Source organism: Chelonia mydas, chromosome 6 (genome assembly GCF_015237465.2).
Source record: "Chelonia mydas isolate rCheMyd1 chromosome 6, rCheMyd1.pri.v2, whole genome shotgun sequence".
In the NCBI taxonomy this organism is placed as follows: Eukaryota; Metazoa; Chordata; order Testudines; family Cheloniidae; genus Chelonia; species Chelonia mydas.
In genome coordinates, this window is record NC_051246.2 from 14,158,012 (window position 1) to 14,183,604 (window position 25,593).

Below are 25,593 nucleotides of genomic sequence, written 5' to 3' on the forward strand. Positions count from 1 at the left end.
TAAGAGATGACAGACAGAACAAAGCAGGTTACTGACCAAATAAAGCAAAATACGCAAGCTAAGCTCAATATACTTAAGAAACAGGTTATAAAATGTAAATTCTCACCATAAATGTTATTTTAGGCAGGTTGCAAAGTTTCTGTGGTTCAGAGTTCCAGTTCTATTCCTTTTCAGACTGTACCCCTGTCTCCCCCCTTGCCTTCCCTTCAGGTGGCTTTAGCAGTCTTCTTGGGCAGACAGACCATGGAGAGGAGTCTTGTTTGCCTTCCTCCCCACCCTTAAATAGGATTTACATAAGGCGGGAATCCTTTGTTTCCCAAACTTGCCCCCTCCCCCACCTTCCAGTGGAAAGTTACAAGAAGTCCCAGGTAATGTTTAGTATCAGGTGACAAGACCACCTGACTCTGTAATATCACAACATCCATGAGTCAGTGGCAGTATGGAGCATCCGCAGGAAGGCCAAGCTTTTCACAGTCCATTGTCCTCACTGATGGTCATCATCCCTGTCTGACTTTTCCATTGTTGTACCTGAACTGTTAGCAGTGGGCGTCACCCAAAGTAGCATAGTTGAAATACAGATACATAGTCAATATTCCTAACTTCAGATACAGAAATGATACAGGCATTCAAACTGAATAATCGCATTCAGTAAATTATAACCTTTCCAAGGATATCTTACAAGACCTATCACAGTTATGTCATATTCATATCAGAAGCATATTTTCATAAAGAATATGGAGTGAAACGTCACAAAAGTGACCAAGACGGAGCAAAGAGGATATGTTCCAGGAGATGCTACAGTTCTCTGACACAGAAAAAAGGGAATGCAGGGAGTAGATAGAAATGGAAAGGCGGGACAGAAAAGAATATCAGGAGATTGTTCAAAAGGCCACTGAGTGGATGATAAAAGTAATGAAGAGGCAACCAGAGATGCTGAAGTCCCTAATCATGCTCCATTCTGAACAGATGGATGCTCGACTCCCACTGCAGCCGCTTCGGAACTGTTTTCCTTGCCCTCCCCAAACTCCTCCCACACATTCCTTTCAACTTTCTGGGACTTCTCGGTTTCTTCTTCACTCCAGTCCTTTGGACAGCTTCCAAAATGATACTGGATTTATGCACAGCTATGACAATCTGCCCTTCACTGTACCTCCCTTCCCACCAAGCCTTTGTGTGTGTTTAATAAAAACAAAACCTCTGAAAGATAACTAATATTTATTTGCGTACTACAGATTGTGATAGCAGCTAGCAGTAAAACATATATAGGCAGTTTAGTCATTTTCTTACTGAAAACCTAGTCTACGAACCATCGCAAGTGTTTCGTAACGAAACTTGATTTAATGAAGCAGGGCAGATCGCTACATAGAAATATACATCGCTGGTTCTCATTCTCAAAAGGTTGCCTCAAAGCCTCCCTGATTCGAACTACGTCCTCTCAAACTGTGCCTCTCTAATAGCCCTGGCATCAGGCTGCTCAAAATCAGCAGCCAGGCGATCTGCCTCTGTGCCCCACCCCTGAGCAAACCTTTCACTCTTAGCTTCACAACTATTATGCAATGTACAGCGGGAGGCTATGACCATGGGAATATTATATATTAATATTCCTTTAATCTGCCAAACGCACACTCCACGATCTGCCTGCACCTATTCAGCCTATTGTTGAACCACTTCTTGCTGCTGTCCAGGTTTCCTGTGTAAGGCTTCATGAGCCATGGGAGTAACGGATAGGCTGGGTCTCCCAGGATCACTATGGGCATTTCAACATCCCCCACTGGACTCTTCTGGTCTGGAAAGAAAGTCTCTGCTTGCAGCTTTCTGTACAGGCCAGTGTTCCTGAAGATGCATGTGTCATGCACTTTTCTGGACCACCCCACACTAATGTCAGTGAAACGCCCACAACACCATGGAGAATTAGCCCTTTCTATTGACATATTCTGTGGCAATGTGGTCCAGTGCCAAAATTGGGCTACACATGCCATCTGTCGCCCCTCCGCAGTTAGGGAAACCCATTTCCGCAAAGCCATCCACTATTTCACGCACATTGCCAAGAGACATGGTCCTTCGTAGCAGGATGTGATTAATGGCCCTGCACACTTGTGCTAACACAGCCCCAGTGGTCAACTTCCCCACTCTGAACTGATTCGTGACCAACTGGTAGCAGTCAGGAGTCGCCAGCTTCCTAAATGCAATCGCCAGGTGCTTCTCCACCAAGAGGGCAGCTCTCATTTTGATGTCCATGCGACGCGGGGCTGGGGTGAGCTCCACACAAAGTCCCAGGAAGGTGGCTTTCCGCATCCAAAAGTTCTGCGGCCACTGCTCATCATCCCAGACCTGCATAACGATGCGATTGCACAACTCAGTGCTGGTTTCCCTAGCCCAGAAGTGATGGTCCACCATGTGCAGCTGCTCCATGAATGCCAGAAGTAATCTGGTGTTGTTTCTATCCACGGCCCACAGCAGGTCAGGCAGCTCTGACTCATGTTCAGATAGGAACCTCATGTTTAAGTGCACTGCAAATCTGCGATGTGTTAATGACAGAACAGTGTGGGATGCATCCTTTCACACACAGATGGTGGGTGCACAGCAAACAAGGGCCGTTGTAAAATGCAGTGAAAGGCACTCGGAAGAGCACAGAATGCTGGGACGGAAAACAATGCATCATGGGATGTTGAGTCCACACCCATGATGCGCTGCGATCCACTCCGCCAGCCCACAAGGTGGCGAGTGGCACCGTGGGATAGCTACCCACAATGCACTGCTCTTACCGTGAATGCCAGAGCACCAACTGTGGATGCATTCTGCCGACAGAGGGAGCACAGCGTGAACACGCAATAGTGATGTTATTACAGCATTTTTTGGTCGTCGACATAACTTTTGTCGTCATAGTACTGTAGTGTAGACACGGCCTAAGCTTTTGGGGGCAGAGAGCTACATTTATAATATGCCTGTGCAGCACCCGGCACAACAGGGACCTGATCTCTGGCACTGCATGCGCAGCGAGTGGCGCAATAGGGCCCTAATCTCGGTCACTGATTTACAGGAAAGTGAACAAGATCCCAAGCAGGACAATAACGGAATAAACCTTCCTTAGGAGAGATTTCATCCCATACCCCTCCAGGTGAGTTTAGGTCATACTCTGAAGCAGCAAGGTCTATAATCCTTCTGAATTTGCAAGAGATAAAGATTTTAAAAATAAGCATTAGGATAAAACTAAATGTTCCAGAGAAAAATTCCGTCTTTGTCTCAGTGCTATCTAGCACAGTGTGTTCCGCAGGACAACTGTGTGACACAGATTTCCTTTTACCCATTGAAATATCATTGAACATCCCTTTGTCCTCAGATTAGGAGACAGGGTGAACAGAAAGTCCCCCCCTACCTTCTCTCTCCTGGCCATAATTTCACGTACCCAATTGTCTCCTGAAAAAATTTTCAGGAAGGAAGTGTTTGCTTCTTTGCCGTCTTATTGCTGTTTTCAACAGCTCTTTGCAGCATGTCATTAAGAGACCGGCCATAATGTGTTATGCAGGTATCATTAGGTAACACTACCACATAGACCTGCATGGTTTTTTGCTTAGGGTGCAAGCACTGTTCAGCTGCATGGTTGTTAAATTTATGATGTATCTTCTTTTCCAGAGGAGTGGGCTGGGGGGAGTGGGAGGCTGTGCAAGCAGCAGGAGTTTTTTTGCAGGGTCTGAAGCCTTTTTCTGCAGCCATATTAGGAGAGCAGCAGCCAGGAGCCCAAAAAGCAGGAAGTCACCTTCTCACATTCCATCTAAATTACATTAAAACAATGTAATACCAGGCTGTTAAGAAGGAGACCTTATCCTAATAGCACCCACCATCATCAGATACAGAAACAGATCTTGAGATGGTTAAAGAAAACTTTGTTTGATAGCATTCTGTCTGGTAAGGAATCACTTATCAACAGTTGTGGGTGTGAAATTGCTACTTTGTTTTACCTTTACAGTCCCTGCTTCTCTATTGTTTATCTGTATGGTTTCTGTCTGGTTCTTTGATTGTTTCTGTCTGTTGCATAATTAATTTTATATTTAAATCAACTAAGGTGGTGGGGTATGACTGGGTAAAGAATGGTTTCGCAATATGTTAAGATCAGTCAAAGATTATTTTGCAGTACTTTAAAATGATTGGTAAAAGGTACAGCAAAGCAGGACTCAAGTTTCACTATATAAACTGGGGTCCAAAAGGAAGTTCTTTGGAACCAGCTCCAGAACACAGCCCAAAGATCAGAGCTGCCAGACCTCAACACCCCCAGAAGCTGGAGTCCCTGGCCAACCTGATCCTGAGTGGCCAGCAGGAAAAGTTCGTCTGCCTTATTGGGAGTGGTGAGCATTGTATGCTTAGCGTGAGCCTTCCATTTTGGTGACTGTTAATAAACAGAGGTTAAGGATATAAGGCATAAGGTTCTTTCACTAGTAAAAAAACACCCACAAATGCGCAGAGTGTAAAGTTACACCCTGAGCCCTAGGAACTGGGTAAGGGTAGGTGCCCTAGAGTGTGTGGGTAACATTTTCTCCATGCCTTGAGCAGAGCTGCTGCCATCAGTGGCTGGGCTGGGATTCCTGGAAGAGGTTGTTGCTCATGGGCTGTTTGCTACCACCGCTGTGCCAGGACTGAGGGACATAATATGCAAGTAAACAAGTTACACTAAAATTAACCCCAGGCTCTATGGACCTGAGCTCTCCTCCAACAGGAAGCGGACCTGAAAGATGCTGACTACGGTTGTAGATTAAATCGCAGTAAACTTACGCAATTAACTCCAAAAAATTATTTGCAATTAATCGCAGTTTTAATTGCACTGTTAAACAACAGAAACCCAATTGACATTTATTAAATATTTTTGGATGTTTTTCTACATTTTAAAATATATTGACTTCAATTACAGCACAGAATACAAAATGTACAGTGTTCACTTTATATTATTTTTTATTATAAATATATATATTTTTTTATCATTTTTACAATGCAATGTTTCAATTCACCTCATACAAGTACTGTAGTGCAATCTCTGTTGTGAAAGTGAAAATTTTCAAATGTAGATGTTTGTTACATAACTGCACTCAAAAACAAAATAACGTTAGAGCGTAAAAGTCCAATCAGTCCTACTTCTTGTTCAGCCAACTGCTAAGACAAACAAGTTTGTTTACATTTACGGGAGATAAAGCTGCCTGCTTCTTATTTACAGTGTCACCTGAAAGTGAGAACAGACGTTCACATGGCACTTTTGTAGCCGGCATTGTAAGGTATTTACATGCCAAATATGCTAAACATTCGTATGCCCCTTCATGCTTTGGCCACCATTCCAGATGACATGCTTCCATGCTGATGATGCTCATTAAAAAAAAAAAAAAAAAGCATTAATTAAATTTGTGACTGAACTCCTGGGGGGGGGGGGGGGGGGCGGGGAGGGAGAGAGAGAATTGTATGTCTTCTATACTGTTTTACATACATTCTGCCATATATTTCATGTTATAGCAGTCTCGGATGATGATCCAGCATGTTGTTCGTTTTAAGCACACTTTCACTGCAGATTTGTTAAAACACAAAAAAAGGTACCAATGTGAGATTTCTAACGGTAGCTACAGCACGCGACCCAAGGTTTAAGAATCGGAAATGCCTCCCAAAATCTGAGAGGGACGGGGTATGAAGCATGCTTTCAGAAGTCTTAAAAGAGCAACATATTATGCGGAAGCTACAGAACCCGAATCACCAAAAAAGAAAATCAACCTTCTGCTGAGATATCTGACTCAGATGATGAAAACGAAAATGTGTCGGTCTGCACTGCTCTGGATCATTATCAAGCAGAACCCATCATCAGCATGGACGCATGTCCTCTGGAATGGTGGTTGAAGCATGAAAGGACATATGAATCTTTAGTGCATCTGGAATGTAAATACCTTGCGACACCGGCTACAACAGTGCCATGCAAACGCCTGTTCTCACTTTCAGGGGATATTGTAAACAAGAAGCAGGCAGCATTATCTCCTGCAAATGTAAACAAACTTGTTTGTCTGAGCGATTGGCTGAACAAGAAGTAGGACTGAGTGGACTTGTAGGCTCTAAAGTTTTACATTGTTTTATTCTTGAATGCAGTTTTTTTGTACATAATTCTACATTAGTAAGTTCAACTTTCATGATAAAGAGATTGCACTACAATACTTGTAGGAGGTGAATTGAAAAATACTATTTCTTTTGTTTTTTTACACTGCAAATATTTGTAATAAAAAATATAAAGTGAACACTGTACATTTTGTATTCTGTGTTGTAACTGAAATCAGTATATCTGAAAACGTAGAAAACATCCAAAAATATTTATATGGTATTCTATTATTAACAGTGCGATTAATCACGATTTTTTTAATTGCTTGATAGCCCTAGTACTGACATTTGCCACCACTTGGCCACTCAGTGGCACATGGCAGCTGAGGCTTCAAGGGAACCCAGACGTTTCACAGCTGCGAATAAAAGAGGGGAAATTGGTCCTTACCCAGGGAAACAAGGGCCCGGTAATTCCTCAGCATCTGGTCCCGATACAGCTGCTTCTCTGGCTGGGATAAGAGCTCCCACTCCTCCCGGGTGAAATACAGAGCAACGTCCTCAAACGCCACCTGGAGCTGCTGGCACAAGCGTTATACACTCAGCACCCTCCGCTCCAGCCCCAGCCCAGGCTCTCAGTAGGGGATGCTGTTTCTAGGGGAGTGACTCCCAGGGAACCCCCAGCCCAGCAGCTGTGACCCAGGGAGACTCCCCGCCCCGCTCAGCTCCCCAGGGACTCGGAGCCCTGCTGAGGGGACAGGAATTGCCTTTGGCTTCACAGGAGCAGGGGTGAAAGTAAGTCTAGGGACTTACCAGTATGGGGCTGGGCTGGGGCCGGCTCTGGCCCCCAGAATGGGCGGGGCCCCAGGAGGAAGGGGCGGAGCTGGGGAGGTCAGAGCCAGCCCCGGCCCACCCTGTACCGGCAAGTGCCTCCTTCCCCCTCCCCGGGGTAGCACCGGCAGCTGGGGGCTCTGGCAGCGGTTTAAAGGGCCCCTGGGCCCTTTAAATTGTCCCCAGAGCCTGCCGGAGCCCTGGGGAAGTGGCTCGGCCACGGCAACCACCCTGGGCCCTTTAAATCACCGCCCCAGCCCTGCCGCTGCTACCCCAGGGCTCTGGCAGGCTCCGGGGACAATTTAAAGGGCCCAGGACTCCGGCAGCGGGGCTCTGGTAGCAATTTAAAGGGATGGGGGCTCCAGCCGCTGTAGGCCCTTTAAATTGCACCTGGGGAAGCCGATCCACCCCGGTACGGCGCACCGGCTCTTCCCGGTACACCGTACCGGGGTGTGCCAGCTTACTTTCATCTCTGCCCAGGGGGTTCTGAGTCAGGGCCCTGGGAAGGGCCTGAATCCCAGGGCAAGAAACAGGAGTCCGCACCTCTGCCACAGGCCTGTGCTCAGCCCCACTCCCGCCCCTGGCTCGGTCACCTCAGGGCTCCTTTGCCAGGCCAGGGCGCTAAGGGTAAAGGGACGGCACCCATCTCCACATGTCCGCCTGGCCAGGGCCCTCCCCTCCCTAGTCCCAGGGACGGTCCTGGCTTTTTGTGGGCGGGTCCTGGGGCCCCAAAGCCTCTCCCCGGCTCCAGCTGCTGCAGCCCTGGGCCCCCGGGCTGCGGTGGTGCAAAGCAGGACCCCAGGCCCTGCCTGGCCACGCTGAGCCACTCCCGACCCTGGGGCAGCGCTTGGCCCGGGTCAGCACCACCCCCCGGGGAGCTGCTGCAGCCCCCAGCCCCGGGGTCACTAGCGCGGGAGGGACCCGGGTCCCGGCCCCCCTTGGGACCAGCCAGTGCCTGGTCGGGGAGTCCCCGCCCCGCGTCCTACCTGCGCCGGCCCCGCTGCAGCCATCGCCATGGTCTGGGGCTATTGGGGTCTGGGGCAAGGCGAGGTCCTTGGTAGCAGGGAAGGGACAGACAGGGCGTATCTGGAGAGAGGAGAAAAGGGGCCAAGTCAGTTCCCAGGGAATCCCCCGAGGAGAGCGGGACCCCGTTATTCTGGGCCTGGGGCAGGTGTGACATTCTCAGTAACATCCCAGGGAGGGAGGGGGCTGGGATTACACCCCCCCCCCCGTCACTGCCCTACTACGGGCGTCGGAATGAAGCCCCAGGTTAGCTCAGTTGCAGACCCCCCCCCCTTCGTTGGCACTGGCTGGTGGGGGGTCACCAGCCCCCTTCGGCTCCGAACCCCCCTCCCCCGGCGGCCGCTTTCCCCGGGCAGCGATTTCCTGCCTCCGCGGCTGTTTCTCCCCCTCCCCTGCGCCCCGCTCACCGACCGACCCCCAGGCTGCAGCGGGGACCCGCCCTGTGCACGGGCCGGGCTGGGGACCCAGGTGTCCGGCCTGGCACGGGAAGGCTCCTTGGCCCCGCCTGCTCCAGGGCGGATTTAGCGCCCCAGCCAGTAACCCGCCCCGCCCCGCCCCGCGCCGCGCAGACCTGTGCGGGCCGGAGCCTGTCCCCGCTGGGCGGGGGGCAGGAGCCGCCCGGCCCCCCTTCTCCAAGGGGCTCCCTGGGGCTGGAAACGGGGCCGCGCGGGGCAGTAGCGGGCCCGGGAGTCCGGGCGCGGCGACACGTGGGTCAGGTACAATCCCCGCCCCGGGCTAGCGCGGAAGCGAGCGGAGGCTGGAGGGGGCCCGCGCCGCCAGCTCCGGCGACAGGCAGCCTCCGTCTCCCACTTGCGTGCGTGGACAGGGCCTGGACCAAAACAATCCGCAGCGGAATTACAGCCGTACACATGGCTTCGTTATGCAAAGGTCGGTTCCGTTCCGAATGTCCTTGCCTGGAGACACCCCCAGGTTCACCCCCAGGACCATTGCACACGAACCCCCCCCCCCCATACAATCTTCAGCCAGCGATTCTAATGTCTAATGTTGGGTGACCCTATCTCCCTCTGCTGAAAATGCGGCGACCCCCGGCAGCCTGGTGGCAGTGCTATCCCAGAAGAAGCTCACCCACACTGAGCTGGTAGAAGGGGTGAGAAAGGTCCATGAGAAATCATGCTTTTCCCATCAGAAAAAGCTCACGCTCAGTGAGGTGGGGTGCAGCGGTCACCCGTAGTGGGGTGATGTACAATGAGAAGCGGGGGGCGTTGGGGCAGTTTAAAACCCAGGGTCCTGTATACCCTAAAAACAGCATTTATCCTCTTGCAGAGTGATCATTACTTTGGGGTCTTGGATGTGAAGAATGTGTGGGGTAAGATATTTCTGTGACCTTTGCTGCATGACCCTAACCCTAACAATAGCCAGGTTTGCCCCCAGAGCTGCAGACTCTGTCTGAGCACACAGTGATTTACCCGCCCAAACCTCTGTTACTCACACACGCTAGGGGCACCCCCTTTACCCGTTCCTAGGGTTCAGGCATAACCTTATATGCTGCGGGTTTGCAGGATCTTTTACCAGTGAAAGAGCCTTACACAGCAATATCCTTATCCTCTTTATTAACAATCAACAAAACCAGAATGCTCCCGCTAAGCATACAATGGTCACCACTCCCAATAAAGCAGACAAATTTTTCCTGCTGGCCTCTCAGGATTCGGTTACTTGGGGACTCCAGGTTCTGCATGGTGTTATTGGCAGGGTGTGGAGGTCTGGCAGCTCTGATCTTGGGGCTGTGTCCTGTAGCGGATTCCAAATAATTACCTTTTGGACCCCAGTTTATATAGTGAAACGTGAGTCCTGCTTAGCTGTACCTTCACCAATCATTTTACTAACCACTCCTAACATAGTATAACAAAATTCTCTAACCAGTCATACCCCTCCACCTTCATTGATTTACACCTAGCAAAATTAATTATGTAATAGACAGAAACAGTCAAAGAACCAGACAGATCATACAGATAAACAATAGAGAAGTGGGGACCATAAAGATCAAACAAAGAAATGAGGATTTCACAACCACAACTATTGATAAGTGGTTTCTTGCCAGACAGAATGCTACCAAATTGAGTTGTCTTTAGCCATCTGAAGATCGGTTTATCTGGTGATGGTGGGTGCTATTAGAACAGGATTGCCTTTTTAACAGCCTGATATTACTTTTTTAATGTAATTTAGATGGAAGGCGAGGATGTGACTTCCTGCTTCTTAGCTAATGGCTGCTGCTCTTCTAATATGGTGCCGACAAAGGCTTTGGGCCTTGCAATATGGCTACAGGAAAAGGCCTTATCCTTACAAGTGTACGGAGGGTGCTAGAGATACAGCACTGATAGGGGGTTCTGCAGGTCCCCATTGTGCTTAGAGACACAGAGGGCCTTCACAAACTGTAGACTCACTGGCCAAGCGCCTCCTGCTGGTCATCTTGGGAATTAGCTCTTAAGCCTCAGAGCACCCTCTGCTGGCCAGTGTCTCACCCACCTCAGGCCCCATGTCCCTCCCAGACCCCAGTGCCCCATACCCTGGGGTGCTGCCCCACCACAGTGCCCTCAGACTCTGGGTCTCCCCTCCCAGGGGAACCCCCAACCCTCTAAGCCCACCTTGCCTCAGTGGCTACTGCCAGTCATCATCTAGCCCCTTTTCCCTGGGGCAGACTGCAGTCTATAGTGGCCACTCAACATTGGCAAGGGGATAGGACCTGCTGCCTTTGCCTATCCCCAGGCTGCCCCTCTGTAGCCCTAGAACCTTTCATAGGTCTTCCACAAGGCCTGCAGCCTTGGGGTTTACTAGGCTGGAGCTCCCTTTGCCCTTCCCCAGCACTGCTCCACTTTGGGTACCTTGCTCCCAGGCAGCTAGCCCTTCCCACTCCAGGGCTAGAGTGAAGCTCCTTCAGCTCATGGCCCCACAGCCCTTTTATCAGGGCCAGCTGGGCCCTGATTGAGCTGGCCACACCTGTGGTCAGCTACTCCCTCAACTGCTCTCACTACTTTTATCCCAGCCACAGCCCTCTCCAGGGCTGCTTTTAACCCCTGTTCTGCTGGAGTGGGGCAGCCGCTCCACTATACAACCCAAAGCAAAGCCAGTCCAAGATGCTGTGTGACAGGTGTCGGTACTACATGGAAAAAGACCACCCTTGCAAAGGCCGGGACTGTAAGCTGTGTGATGTTCAGGGATCGTAGAAATCCGTTTGCCGCAGAAAAATGCAGAATTTGCATGTTGACAGAGAATCTTTAAATTTGTGGAAAAATAAAAACATATATTCACTAAATGTTACTGAAAGTACCAGTGTCAGTTATTCAGTGTGCACGACCTCCCTATCCTGCTTGATCTTTGAATGCTCTTTACATTTACATCGCATACTCCAATAAACTGCTTCCAGCATAGAGAGGTTATTCAAAGACATATAGGGGTTCATGTTTTAATGCATCTCAGATTTCACTTCAGCCTCCAGACGTGAGTAAGTAAAGTTATGAAAAGATGCCAAAAACCCTTCCTTAGATATTTTTAAGGTCAGGCTTCACAAAGCCCTGGCTGGGATGATTTAGTTGGGGATTGGTCCTGCTTTGAGCAGGGGGTTGGACTAGATGACCTCCTGAGGTCCCTTCCAACCCTGATATTCTATTCTATAGGGAAACTAGAGTTCAGCGTTTCATTTTAATCGCTGAAAAATGCGGATTTTTTTGTTTTTTTATGAGAAATTCTGTAGTTTTTTATCACGGAAAACTAGGATCTCTGGTGATGCTGAAGACTGTGATGATCTAAACTAGCAGTTCTCAACACGCGAGCCTCAGGCAGCCCAATTAGCACATAGCTGCAGTCCAACTGTGTGCTAAAAAAAATGCAAAATTTGCTGCTCTGGTCTGGCAGGGGGCAGGGCTGGCTGAGGGGAAGACAGCATCTTGCCTCCTGCACCAGCGCTTCTGCCAGCAGGGGGCTGATGAGTGCCGCAGTGGGGTAGGGGGCAGGAGAGTGGGTCTGTGGGTAAGTTTTTTGGGGGGGCTCTGAGAACTAGGGGTTTGCCCCAGGTTTTAGGTGGGCCTCCGCTCCTGACCCCCTTCTTGAGTCCTGGCTGCCAGCCCCACCAGGTGCTAGGCTTCTGGCTGGTGCTGGGGGTCCTAGCTGCTGCCTGGCCCCGTGGGTCCAGGTCCCCGCTGCTGCCCAGCTCCACTCCTGGCCCCACTCTGGGCAGGGGCGCTGGGCATAAGGGACTGTGAATGGTTTTAGGGTGGGGGGACATTGTGGTTCTCAACCTGCGGCCCACAATGATAAACAGGTTGAGAACCACTGGTCAAGACAGACATCTGTGTTTCATGGTCAACAACTCAACATCAGTGCAACCAAGGCATCAGAAAAGTACATTGTGTATGTTGTGTGCAGGGGACCCCTGACCAGATCCCTGGTTACATTTTTGCAAAGCAAGATCTGCTGGTAATTAACAGGTGTGGAACGTGTGCAGCCTTTGCTAGGCCCTTTCTGGCTAAGCTCTTTTGGAACTACACCTTCCTCGCTCCCTGTGGCGAAGGCGATGACAGATACATTATCCTGAGGGAGCTCTTGAAGGAGAAGATGGGATGTAGATCTGGTCGCACATGAAGGCAAAGTCCTGATTGTGAAGGTGAAGGGCTTGGATGTTTGTTTTATTGACTCTTTCCACTTCTTACCTATGAAGCTCAGCCAACTAATGCAGGCCCTGGGCTTGGCCTGGGACAAAGGGTATTTTCCTCATTCATTTAACACTTTAAAAGTGAAGACTAGGTCGGGGCCATGGCAGACTACAGTGCTGATTGCATGATGCCCGACAGTTTCTGTGAGAGGGAAGGTGTAGATTTACACAGAGACCATGTCAAGGTGAACCTGGCTAAAAGGCAAATTGCAGAATTGTTTCTGAACTGGCTGTGGGGAAAGTTCGGACAGAGATCAAACCTGCCCAACACCACCCTCGTGAGAGACACAGACCAGCTCCAGGAGTACCTGTTTTCCCCAGTATATAAGGTTCCTTCCTGTGAGTTTATCAACAGTGAAACAGCCTGTCTGGGCTGGAAGTTCATGGTCCCTTCCGGCCCTGCATTTCTATGATTTCCACTGAAACTTTCCAGAACATTTAGCCTGAGGCAGGCGCCTGGCATGAAGCATTTCAGCCCGAATGGCTCAAGTCTGAAAAAGCCATAAGCAACTGAAGGCAGAGTCTTAAAGTGAATGCATCAGGCAACTTTAACTAGGCATCATTCTACCTAGGATGTGTCCCTCTTGTTTACAGCTGGCCAGCAGTAACACCTAGGGGCTGATGTGTGGAAGAGCCGTGTCCCTGCCCTCCACACTAGACCTGGGTAGACTTCCCCCCCGCCCACCCAGGAGTGGAAGAGCGGAGTGGGGGCTATGACACATGGACCCCTGCAGGGATCCAACCCCAAACGTGCAGCCCTATATTGTACCTTCCTGTCACAGGCCTGAGGGCTCTGGCTCCTACTCCTTGGCAGTGTGATGGTGGTGGTGGGTTAGAGGGAGACGGGGGAACCTGTTTCAGTCACTGGCAGTTTTAGCTCTTGCCTGAACTGCTCCTAGGAGCTGAAATGCCCCGATTTGGCAAGAGAGACACTGGACCTGAGAGCTCAACCCCTGCTTCTAGCCGCAGCCAGCCGGACCCACCCCCACAGGGGCAGCCAGAGCTGGGAGCAGCCCAGCCAGAGCATCCACCCAGCTGATGGCAGGAAGCAGCCATTTGCCCCCTCCTAGTCTTTGGCAAGCAACTGCCAGCACTGGGGCCCAGCAACCCGGCCACAGCTCCCTTCCACCCAGCCCAGGACAAGGAGAACAGCGGCAGAGCCTCAAGAACCCATGAAACATCCCCAGACACCAGCCTCAGGGGAGGTCAGAGCCAGCTGGGAGCAGCACCAAGATCCAGAGCTGTCTAAAGCCAGAAGGCACCATTATGATCACCCAGGAAGTTCTCCTGGCTCCATGCTGCAGCCTCATCGGGCTTAAGGTCTGGTGACCTCTCCTCCCTGCAAATAAAGCTGTGTATATTCAAATATGGAAACTGAAGCATTAAGTCACTTGTGCATAGTCTCCAGCTTTCTGAGCATCCCGCTGGTCTTAGACTGGCAGTGTCACAGACTCTCATGATTTGTTTGTGAGTTTTATGAAGGTTGGTGTTTTTTTCCTAAAGCCCCAACTCCCAGAGTCAGGGGATTATGCTAGAACTTCCGCTGTCATTTAAAAAAGAAGGTCCATCCCTAGCCCTCATGCTTGGGAAGAAGAGTCAGAAAATGTAGCCCTCCGCAAAGGCTCAAACCGTGGATGGGAAGTAAAGAGATTTAAAAAATATAATAAATTTGGCAATCTCATGATTTGTTAAGCCAGTATCACGGATCTCTTGGGGGCCTGACACATGCTTTTTGTTTGTTGAATTTGGGGCTGGCAATACAAGAATTTGGTGGCCGTGTGAATTTGGAGATATTGAATTTGGGAGTGGTGGCATTGTGCAGCGTTGGGTGGCTATGACTTTGGAATTGGTGGCACCATGAATCTGGCGATACAGTATATTTGACCCTGTGAATCTGGGGTTTCTACAGTGTTTAGTTTGTAATGAAAGAGGTGCCGGGGCTCGAGCAATTTATTTTACTTTCATAACTGACAAGGAGAGGCCAGAGGTGCCGGGTCTATGAACTGCCAAGCCTGGAGGTGCCGGGGCTCATCTCTGGCAAGCCTCGGCACAAATTAAGCACTGAGTTTCTACTTTCATAAATTTTAAGTCCAGAAGGGACAGTAATATAACGTCGATAGCACTCATCACCATGCGTTTTTGGACAGGTTTCCATGCGCCCTTTGGGGCTTATGTCCCGCCCTCCCACCCTGTTTCTGTTGGCGCCGAAGTTTGGCGCCGTCGGCCATTTTGAAAAAAAATTGTGTGCGTTTGAATGGGGGAAGTGTGGTGCTTGGATACATTGAGAGAAGTTTAAAGCTTGGGTGAGGTTTATTGAAAAAAGGGGATTGTGTAAGGAGAGCTGTTGTTAAAGGGCAGGTTATTAAAGAAAAGAGAGATGATGGTATGCTAGAAAAGAATAGAAAATGTGATACATTGAGAGCAAAAGGTTGAAAGATTAGCGTGAGAGACGTTTGGGTGAGGTTTATTGAAAAAAGGTGATTGAATAAGGAGAACTGTTGGTAAAGGGCAAGTTATTAAAGAATAGAGTGTTACTGAACACATGCAGAGCGAAACAGCCTACCCCACCGATTGCCGGTAGTGGAAGGATAGCTGTTCTGGGTGGCGCTCCTAGGGAGCTAGCCCCTCCTTTTGGCGGGCCGATCAGGATCAGCAGTTCTTCTACAGCTCGGTCACAGAATGCACTTGTGGAACCAATCCTGTAGTCCCAAGATTTAGAGAGGATCTCTACCTTACATTAAAAGCTATAAAAACAGGATTAAAAAGGAAATTTAGGAAGCACATGATAAAAAAGGGAATAAAAAAAGCATTAAACAATATTAAAAACTAAGGCAAAACCTGTTTAGTAAGCACATGGCCAAAAACTGGCTGAAAAACCATTAAAAGCTAGGCTTAAAAAGGAAATTTACTAAGCACATGGCCAAAAACTGGCTAAGAAAAAATAAAACTAGGTTTAAAAAGGAAATTTAGTAAGGCAAAGCCTGTTTAGTAAGCATATGATAAAAAAAGCATTAAACAATATTAGAAACTAAGGCAAAACCTGTTTAGTAAGCACATGGCCAAAAATGGCTTAAAAAAAACCATTAAAAGCTATAAAAACAGGTTTTAAAAGGCAATTTAGTAAGCACATGATAAAAAAGTGAATAAAAATGCATCCAGTAACAGGATAGGTTAGGAAAAAAAGAAAGGTTAAAAAAACAGGGCAAGAAAAGGGAATTTAGTAAGCACATAATAAAAAAGTGAATAAAAAAGCATTCAGTAACGGGGAAAATACGAGAGCACATGGGTGAATTGGAGAGAGAAAGAGAGCTGTACCTTTCCTAAAAAACAGAGCAAGAAAAGGGGGAAAATGGAGAGCACATGGTTGCAGAGCCTGTTTAGTAAGCACATGATAAAAAAGTGAATAAAAAAGCATCCAATAACAGGGGAGGTTAAAAGAAAGAACAGGGGGAAGATAGAGAGCATATGCTTGAATCAAAGAGAGAGAAAGGATCTTTATCTTACATTAAAAGCTATAAAAACAGGATTAAAAAGGAAATTTACTAAGCACACGATAAAAAAGTGAATAAAAAAGCATTAAACAATTTTAAAAACCTGTTTAGTAAGCACATGGCCAAAAACTGTCTAAAAACATTAAAAGCTAGGCTTAAAAAGGAAATTTACTAAGCACATAATAAAATAGTGAATAAAAAAGCACTCAGTATCAGGGGAGATTAAAAGCAAGAACAGGGGGAAGATAGAGAGCACATGACTGAATTGAAGAGAGAGAGATTTTTACCTTGCGTGTCTTTCTGTAAAATGAGGCAGCTGCACATTTTAGAAACTTTCAGCCTTGTTATCCTCACCTTTGGATTGGGCCAATCAGAGGTTGTTCTACAACGGCATTATAGAGCTTATTTTCCTGAACCAATTTTATAGGCCCAAGATTTCCCCCCCCACCTTTTAACAGCCTTATTCTTATCTAAAGAAACAGATTCCCCCCCAGCATTTTTCCTGCCATGTAGTTTTTTAGAAGTGGGTTTTCACAAAAGTTAGAACCATGCACTTTTAGTAACAAACAATTTTAAAAAGTTTTTTCCTAGGTTTTTTTTTTTTTTTTTTTTAGTAAGCCCAATATAAAACAACAGGCTTTTGTAGCTGGTAGCTGTGATTAGAAAGAAGGCTGCTTTTTTACCTGCTTTTTAACAGACACAAATTAGTTACATTAAGTTTTGTAATGGAATAAAGCTCTGCTTTATATTGACTTGAAAAGACACAGCCCTTTATTTACAGGGGTGTTTCAATAAAAGAGAGCAGGCAGAATTACCCCAGGTTTAAAACCCCAGGTTTTTAGTAACAGACAGTTTAAATTTCCCTTATTTAGTTAACCCCTGGATCAGAGAGAAGAAGCTTGTTTTTTTTACTTTTTAACAAAGAGAGATGAAAGTCTTGTACAGGAATAAACCCTCGAAAAGATACACTCCTTTATTTAGTCCCATGGGCATAAGTGTTTTAATAAAAGGTAAGCCTGCAGAAACAGTTCAGGAATTAAAAACACAAAAAAGTTTTAGACTAACATGGTCAGTAAGAACAATGGGAAAAAAGAAGCCATTGTGATCAGAAATAAGAAAGCCCAAGGCCTGCTTTTAAAACAAAATGATACCAAAGACTTGTACTAAAAAGAACAGTAACTTTAACTGTAAATAAGCTTACTATATAAAATAAAAACTTTTTAACCATTAAAGTTTAAAGAAGCTAAAGTATGTAGCCCAGGATCCCTTTTTTTTTTTTTTTTTTTTTTTTTTTTAAGAGGCCGCCTGCTTTACTCTTATCTAAACAAACAGGGCCCTGTAACAAAAGGTGACTGGCAAACACTATAAACGATTTAAAAATGAGTTTACTTGTAAAGTAATGCCTAAAATCCGCTCTTTTCTAACTTATTAAATAAACACTTTAAAAGAAAAACCCACCTAAAGACACATCCCTTTACTTACAGGGGTGTTTCAATAAAAAAGCATTCCAGAGCCTAAACCTGAGTAAGAAAAAGTTTTTAGTAAGAACCACTTAAAACAGCCTTTTGAAGGTAGTGATTAAAAAAGAAGACCCCTTTAAAAAACAGGCTATTTGAAGACACATTCCTTCATTTAGCCCCCCCTTGTCATAAGTGTTTTAATAAAAGATAAGCCTGCAAAAACAGTTCAGGGTTTAAAAACACAAAAACCTGATTATAAAAGTGACAAAAAAGATTGACAGAGCCAGAAGAGTACCCAGAAGTCACCTACTACAGGACAGGCCCAACAAAGAAAATAACAGAACGCCAATAGCCATCACCTTCAGCCCCCAACTAAAACCTCTCCAATGCATTATCAAGGATCTACAACCTATCCTGAAGGACGACCCATCACTCTCACAAATCTTGGGAGTCAGGCCAGTCCTTGCCTACAGACAGCCCCCCAACCTGAAGCAAATCCTCACCAGCAACCACACACCACACCACAGAACCACTAATCCAGGAACCTATCCTTGCAACAAAGCCCGTTGCCAACTGTGTCCACATATCTATTCAGAGGACACCATCATAGGGCCTAATCACATCAGCCACACTATCAGAGGCTCGTTCACCTGCAATGTGATATACGCCATCATGTGCCAGCAATGCCCCTCTGCCACGTACATTGGCCAAACTGGACAGTCTCTACGTAAAAGAATAAATGGACACAAATCAGACATCAAGAATTATAACATTCATAAACCAGTCGGAGAACACTTCAATCTCTCTGGTCACTCGATTTCTGACTTCAAAGTGACTATTCTTCAACAAAAAAACTTCGAAAACAGACTCCAACGAGAGACTGCTGAATTGGAATTAATTTGCAAATTGGATGCAATTAACTTAGGCTTGAATAGAGACTGGGAGTGGTTGAGTCGTTATACTAAGTGAAACTATTTCCCCTTGTTTATTCCCCCCCCCCTTCCTCAGACATTCTTGTTAACTCCTGGAAATGGCCCACCTTGATTATCACTTCAAAAGGTTTTCTCTCCCCCCACCCCACTCTCCTGCTGGTAATAGCTCATCTTAAGTGATCACTTAAGTGATCACTCTCCATACAATGTATATTTTTTCATGGTCTGTGTGTATATAAAATCTCCTCACTGTACTTTCCACTTTATGCATCCGATGAAGTGAGCTGTAGCTCACGAAAGCTTATGCTCAAATAAATTGGTTAGTCTCTAAGGTGCCACAAGTACTCCTTTTCTTTTTGCGAATACAGACTAACACGGCTGCTACTCTGAAACCTGTCAAAAAAGTTTTAGGCTACCGTGGCTATTTTTTAGTAAGCCCAATGTGAAAAAACCAGGCTGTTAGCAAAAGCAGCCTCTGTAATCAGATAAGAAGGCCCAAGGCCTGCTTTTAAAACAAAATGATACCAAAGATTTGTACTAAAAAGAACAGTAACTTTAACTGTAAATAAGCTTACTATATAAAATAAAAACTTTTTAACCATTAAAGCTAAAGAATGTAGCCCAGGATTCCTGGCTTTTTTTTTTTCTTTAGAGGCTGCTTGCTCTGCTCTTATCTAAACAAACAGGACCCTGTAACAAATGCTGACCAACACATACCATAAACAATTGAATAAATTGAATTAAAGAATAAAGGCTGTAGCTTTTAAAGACTTTTGGTTACAGATATGTTAATGGGCATATTACCATTTACAGTGTCTTTTTATTAACTGTTTAAAGACACTTACTATAGAAAATAAGAACTTTTTAACCATTAAAGTTTAAAGAAGCTAAAGTATGTAGCCCCTTTCTTCCCCCGTACTCCCTCCTCTCCATCTTTTTTCCTAGAACAAATGACCCTTACACACCCTGGTTTTAAATTTTAGGGGGCCCCAAGCCCTTTTTTCAACAGGTTTAAACCTATAAATAAGGACAGAAAACTGGACAAGGCTGTTAAAGAAACACCGCTGATACAAGACTTTGGCATCATGGGAAGCAACGACATGGTAAGAAAAATGACTGTGGTGCGTGTTACCCTTGTTTTATACCTGTGTTGTGCTTAGTTAAAAGTTTATTATATATATATATATATATAATTTTAAATAGGACAAGGCCTTTTTTCTTGATATACCAGATTCTGCACGAGAAGTTTTAAATTTTGGTAAGCTGCTTACACATTTATGGTTTATTTTTAAAAGAAATGGTTTTAAGGAGTTTAAGATTTTTTAAAATTTATAACAAGATGGAAGTCAAAACCAACAGACAGGTTTTCCTGAGATTACAGAAGACGGTATGATTTGTTTTTAAATATGTGTTTGAAATAACGGCTGTTAAAATAGTGTACATTTTTTCTAGGGGTTTGCTGTTATTAGTAAAAAAAGAAACCCCAAGCGGCAAAAAAACCCCAACTTGCCGCCGAATGGGGAATCCTGCCCGCTGAACACAGGCCCGCTGGTGCCTGGAGCCGGCCCTGCCTTTGCCCCAAAGGTTTTACTGTAAAAAGAAAAGGAGGACTTTTGGCACCTTAGAGACTAACAAATTCATTTGAGCATAAGGTCTAAGGTGCCACAAAATCCTCCTGTTCTTTTTGCGGATACAGACTAACAGGGCTGCTACTCTGAACCCTGTAAAAATGTTTTGCGGGCCGTTGTTGAGAATTTTGGAGCTATCCTACCGCCGTGTGGCATAAGAGGGGATAGCACTTTCGTATTTTACATTATATTTAGTGTGACAGGTTGGGTTATGTGAAATGTATATATGTAGGGGGTATGTTTGTGGCTGTTAGTAAAAAGAACATACAGGTTTATGTGCTAAAAACATTTTGTTTATGTGTATTGACAGACTTATCAAGTGTTATCCCTGAAGAAGAAACGTTGAAGGGGACCAAGAAATTTCCCTCTGAATCAGCGACAGCTGGAAGCAAGGGTATTAGACACTTCGATTTGGAGCAGCCCAGCACATCCAATTCCACTGTTACACAGAACCAACTGTCTTTAAAGAGGGCCAAAAAATCTACCACTGAAACAGCAGCGGTTGGGAGCAAGGGGGTTAGACCCCCCCGATTTTGAACCGCCCTGCACCACCAGGGCCAAAAGATCTACCTCTGCAGCTTCCAGGGACACTGGTTAAGCGATCCAAAGGGATTAAAACCCCTAGTTCTCAACAACCCCAAGCCTTTACAGCCCCGAAGGAACCAGCTTTAAAAAGGGTAAAGGCAAACAATCCTGTAGCAGCCGCTGTGTCGAGCGGTGGGTTTGAGCAGAGTCAAGAGGCCAGCCCCCCGGCTTCTGGGCAAAGCAGAACCTCTGCTACAAATAAGAACCGCCCCGTAGGCCTTGCAGCATCAGTTGTTGTTTGTAATGAGCTGTTTAGTGTTTGTACGTCTCCTAAGCGTTTAATAGATAAAAAGTTTTCGAAGCTAATTCTTGAGGTGTTTCAAAAGCAAAATGCTCCAGAAGAAAGGGTGGTTTGGGACCAAAAGATAACAGAGACCCGTGCACTGCTTGAAAAGTTGGAAAGCATGTTAAAGGGGGAAGGGAGGGTGAGACTAAACCTGAAACCTAAAAACATAAAGAGGGGTTGGAGGAAAAAATGGAAGAGATCTAAAAAATTGAGGAGGCTTTTGGCGAAAAAACTTAAAAAAGCCAGAGTTATTTTAAGAAAACAATCCCCCAACCAAGAAAGGGAAATAGACATAGACTCCCCGACCCCCTCTTCTGAAGGTCCAGATTCTCCCGCTCCTAATATACCACCTCCGGTGTATTTGGAACATGTAAGACACTGGATAAGACCCTGAAGAGAGTTTAACGCTTATGAATATTTTCAAGAATTTTGTTTCGCTAATTTGGGCAGAGTAATGGGGTTTACAGAGGCCATGGCGGCCGTTGACACCGCTATTCAAAATTTGCTAGGTGATATTAATAATCAGGTGGGCCCTGAAGATTTTGTACAGCTAAGCTTAGATGCCCCGGGGCTAAATCACCCTCTCTTTTCTTTACAGAAGCCTTGGGAAGATTTAAACACCGTAGATTTTTTAAATAACATCATTACGGTGTTGCAAAGTAACGCTGAGATTGTGGGGTCTGGAACTCTAAGGCTGGTTGTTACAATTATTAGAAACAGGGCTGGTGGAGGTGGGGTTGTAAGACCCTTGAAAACTATCACATACAGTAAAATCATCGGGAAAAAAAGAAAACATTTAATTGATTTAAATAACCAAGGTAACAATCTGTGTTTTGCTGGGTCTTTTATCAGATGAAAAACTTACAGATGCCCAACTGTTAGAAGGGGCCGGACATTTCCATCAGGAGTTGGGGTTTTCGGACCAAAAACCGATTAGCTTTACAGACATGAGCTCTTTTGAAGAGCGCTTAGGCGCGGCTATTACCGTTATGTATCATGAAAATGGAAATTGGCGCTTTTTTTACAACAGCTGGTGTACAACGCCCCAAAACTGTTTTTGTTCTGTTACATGACAAACATTATTGTGGCATCCTAAATATTAAAGCCTTTATAGGCGCGCCGTATTTGTGCAGTTGCTGTTACGCCACGTGCAGCCACAAACATCAGCACGCCTGTAAAAATCACTGTCATGTGTGTAATAGCGCTGAGTGCCTTGAAGTGGCCACTGAAAAAAAGAGATGCCCCAGTTGCAAGCTATTTTGCAGGTCTGAGGCCTGTTTAGAAAGGCACAGCGCTCTGGCAAAAGATCGTAAAGTTGATTGTAAAAACAAAAGTCTTTGTGATAAGTGCGGCTTCTACGAGGTTAAAAATCACAGGTGTAAAAGCAAAAAATGTCCCCAGTGCTATCAGAAGACCGACAACATAGAGGGTCACGAATGTTCTATGCGTAATATTTGGTCTCCAGAAGTGGGGAAGGATTATGTGTTTTATGATTTTGAATGCATGCAAGAAATGGGGGTACACGTGCCAAAGTCTGTTTATGCCTTGCACCTAGATAAAGAAACCAGCTGGGAATTTAAGGGTAAGAATGCATTGAGTTTGTTCAAACCTTTGCAGACAAACGTTTTAAGGGATACACATTTATCACTCATAACGCTAAAGGTTACGATTGTTATTTTATCCTTAGACAGTTGATTAAAGAAAAAAATGGCCTTCAGCCCCATAACGCAAGGGGGGAAACTAATGTGCGTAACGGTGGTGGACTTAGTCATCAGATTTATAGGTTCTTTAAATTTTCTTCTCATGAAACTTAAGAAGTTACCCAAAGCTATGGGGTTTGAGGAAGTCAAGGGGTACTTTCCACAATTTTTTAACACAGTTGAAAATCAGAACTATGTAGGGCCTATGCCCGGGATAAAGTACTTTGGAGTAGAATACATGATGCCTGAAGAAAAAAGGAATTTCTGAACTGGTACCAACACAATCGCCAGAACAAATTCGATCTCCAGAAAGAACTGCGCTATTATTGTCAAAAAGATGTTGAAATTTTGCAAGAGGCTTGCGACCGGTTCAGAAATGAAGTCATAAAAATGACAGAGAAGCAGATTGTTAAAAGCCCAGGACAGGATGATGAGGAGGTAGTCACTGAGTGTATAGACCCCTTTCAGTACCATACGTTAGCCTCGATTTGCATGGCCATGTACCGGTTTAATTTTTTTAAAACCGCGAATGATAGCCCTTCTGCCATTCTGCTGTTGCAAACCGAATCTCCGCTTTTAGGTTTCCAGTTTTAATCAGAGAATAATGATCGGCACACTTCTGGTCCGGGGTCAGATCAAAAGCGTACTGCATATAGCCCTGGGCAAATTCACCACGGTCAATCAAGAGCGAGCGGTCTTTTACATATTTCTCAGTCGCCTGCACCAGCTGCATGTACTCCCTCACACAGTTTCCATTCTCAAAATCGGATTGTAGGGGTTTCGCCGGCACCTGTTCGCCATCCACATACAAGGCCACAAAATTAATGTTATAGTGTTTAAAGTTAAAAGGGTTTTTTATGTAGCTGCCACTGAAGGCATCGTTATCTATAAAACCGATTACAAGCTGCTTGGGTAACTGTCCCAAAAAGAGGTTTTCCTGGTTACTGACATGACTGCTGGCTGGAATGCTAAAAACCTTGATGCCCACCCTGTCTACCAGGTACTTAGCATTGGCGGTCATTAGAGCTTCAGCGTGTCCCAAACGGACCCCCGGGGTCATTTTTACCCGTTTTACAAACAGGGACACTGAAATAATGTGAAGTTTATAATTCTGATCAGCATCCCCTCTCAGGAGGCAAAAGACATCTTTGCTACGCATCAGTTTAATTTTCAAATCCACGCTGTTCAGCAATCGTTTTTCTTGACAAAACAAATCGCTGTGTAGAGGCCCCAACAGATCCAGCTTCCTGCTGCCTTCCGTTAGTCTGGCCCTGTGCACAAACCCCTCATTAGTCGTGTTGACCAAAGGGGTGCTTTCGTGGGTCCCTGCCGTGTCTTTATGAAACCCTCCTGTCGAAAACTGCGTAGCGAGGGTGTCATGGCTGTAGTTTAAAATCAGCTCTATCAAGGCTCTGTAAGGGTAACCATTGTTGCTCTGACTGATGAGATGGTCAGCTAGAGTAACATCCAGCTGGTTAAAAAGGGTGGCAATGGGGTAGTTTGTTAGGGCAATCCTGGCGTCGTCACCAATGTCTGACCCGTCTTCTTTTACCACCTTGCAGCACACGTACAGCAGCGTGTTGTTAAGGTCTAAGTAATGATCCCCGGGCCCCGAAATAAAAAATTCTAGAGGGGCATTCACCGTTAAAGCAGCCAAAGGTGGCACCTCTACATAAAAGCTATTCTTGATACTGGTTTGTGTGGGGGCTGTTTGAAATAAATCCAGTTCCTATTTGGTGCATTCGTCAGAGCCACAATGAATAAAAGCCATTTTAAAATATATCCCTTTTACCATGGGCGACGCGCCGCTTCCTCTTCTTAGGGCGGCTTTTAGGTTTATGGCTAAGACGTCTTTTGACAGCTTTTTTTTTTAAAGGGCCTAGGAGGCCCTTTCAACGGCTGGCGCAACGCTGGTCTTTTTCTCCTCATCACCACTAAACCGGAACCTTCCTGTGGCGCGTGCGCTCCTATTTTGTTTATAACGGCGCTCGACACGTGGTTCACTATGTCCCTGGTTATGTTTTTTGAGGCTGTTTTCATGTGGGGTTTAATAATTTCAAATCCTCTTCTCAAAAGCGGCATGGCTTTTCTAAAAAGACTGCAAAATATCCCTCCTAAACCGGCCCCGTACATAACAGGTAATCCTTGTGTCAAGGTTCCTCCCCCACTCTGAACGCTAGGGTACAGATGTGGGGACCTGCACAAAAACCTCCTAAGCTTATCTTTACCAGCTTAGGTCAAAACTTCCCCAAGGTACAAAATATTCCACCCTTTGTCCTTGGATTGGCCGCTACCACCACCAAACAAATACTGGTTACTGGGGAAGAGCTGTTTGGAAACGTCTTTCCCCCCCAATACTTCCCAAAACCTTGCACCCCACTTCCTGGACAAGGTTTGATAAAAAGCTTCACCAATTTGCATAGGTGACCACAGACCCAAACCCTTGGATCTGAGAACAATGAAAAAGCATTCAGTTTTCTTACAAGAAGACTTTTAAAAGAAATAGGAGCAAATAGAAGTAAAGAAATCCCCTCTGTAAAATCAGGATGGTAGATACCTTACAGGGTAATTAGATTCAAAACATAGAGAATCCCTCTAGGCAAAACCTTAAGTTACAAAAAAGATACACAGACAGAAATAGTTATTCTATTCAGCACAATTCTTTTCTCAGCCATTTAAAGAAATCATAATCTAACACATACCTAGCTAGATTACTTACTAAAAGTTCTAAGACTCCATTCCTGGTCTATCCCCAGCAAAAGCGGCATATAGACAGACAGAGACCCTTTGTTTCTCTCCCTCCTCCCAGCTTTTGAAAGTATCTTGTCTCCTCATTGGTCATTTTGGTCAGGTGCCAGCGAGGTTACCTTTAGCTTCTTAACCCTTTACAGGTGAGAGGAGTTTTCCTCTGGCCAGGAGGGATTTTAAAGGGGTTTA

The 25,593-nt window shown here is 45.9% G+C and overlaps 1 protein-coding gene and 1 long non-coding RNA gene across 9 annotated transcripts in view; one reads left to right on the top strand and one right to left on the bottom strand.

The window, feature by feature from the left end:
- LOC114018225 (zinc finger protein 227-like) overlaps nt 1-8,616 on the bottom strand; it is a 98,559-nt gene extending 89,943 nt beyond the window's left edge. For 6 of the 8 annotated variants that reach the window (XM_043549433.1, XM_043549432.1, XM_043549431.1 and 3 more), the window contains exons 1-3: nt 8,316-8,464; nt 7,872-7,971; nt 6,506-6,635 (exon numbers count right to left, since the gene is read on the bottom strand). In XM_043549433.1, coding sequence (XP_043405368.1) covers nt 6,506-6,635; nt 7,872-7,901 — 160 coding nt within the window. In that variant the 5' untranslated portion in view covers nt 7,902-7,971; nt 8,316-8,464. The other 2 variants (XM_043549435.1, XM_043549436.1) reach the window with 2 other exon arrangements.
- Nucleotides 8,617-8,658: 42 nt separating this feature from the next.
- On the top strand, nt 8,659-23,239 carry LOC119566375. Its single transcript, XR_005225377.2, has 4 exons — nt 8,659-8,796; nt 9,193-9,235; nt 19,441-19,560; nt 20,396-23,239. It is a non-coding gene; the product is annotated as an uncharacterized LOC119566375 (long non-coding RNA).
- The last annotated feature ends 2,354 nt before the right edge of the window (nt 23,240-25,593 follow it).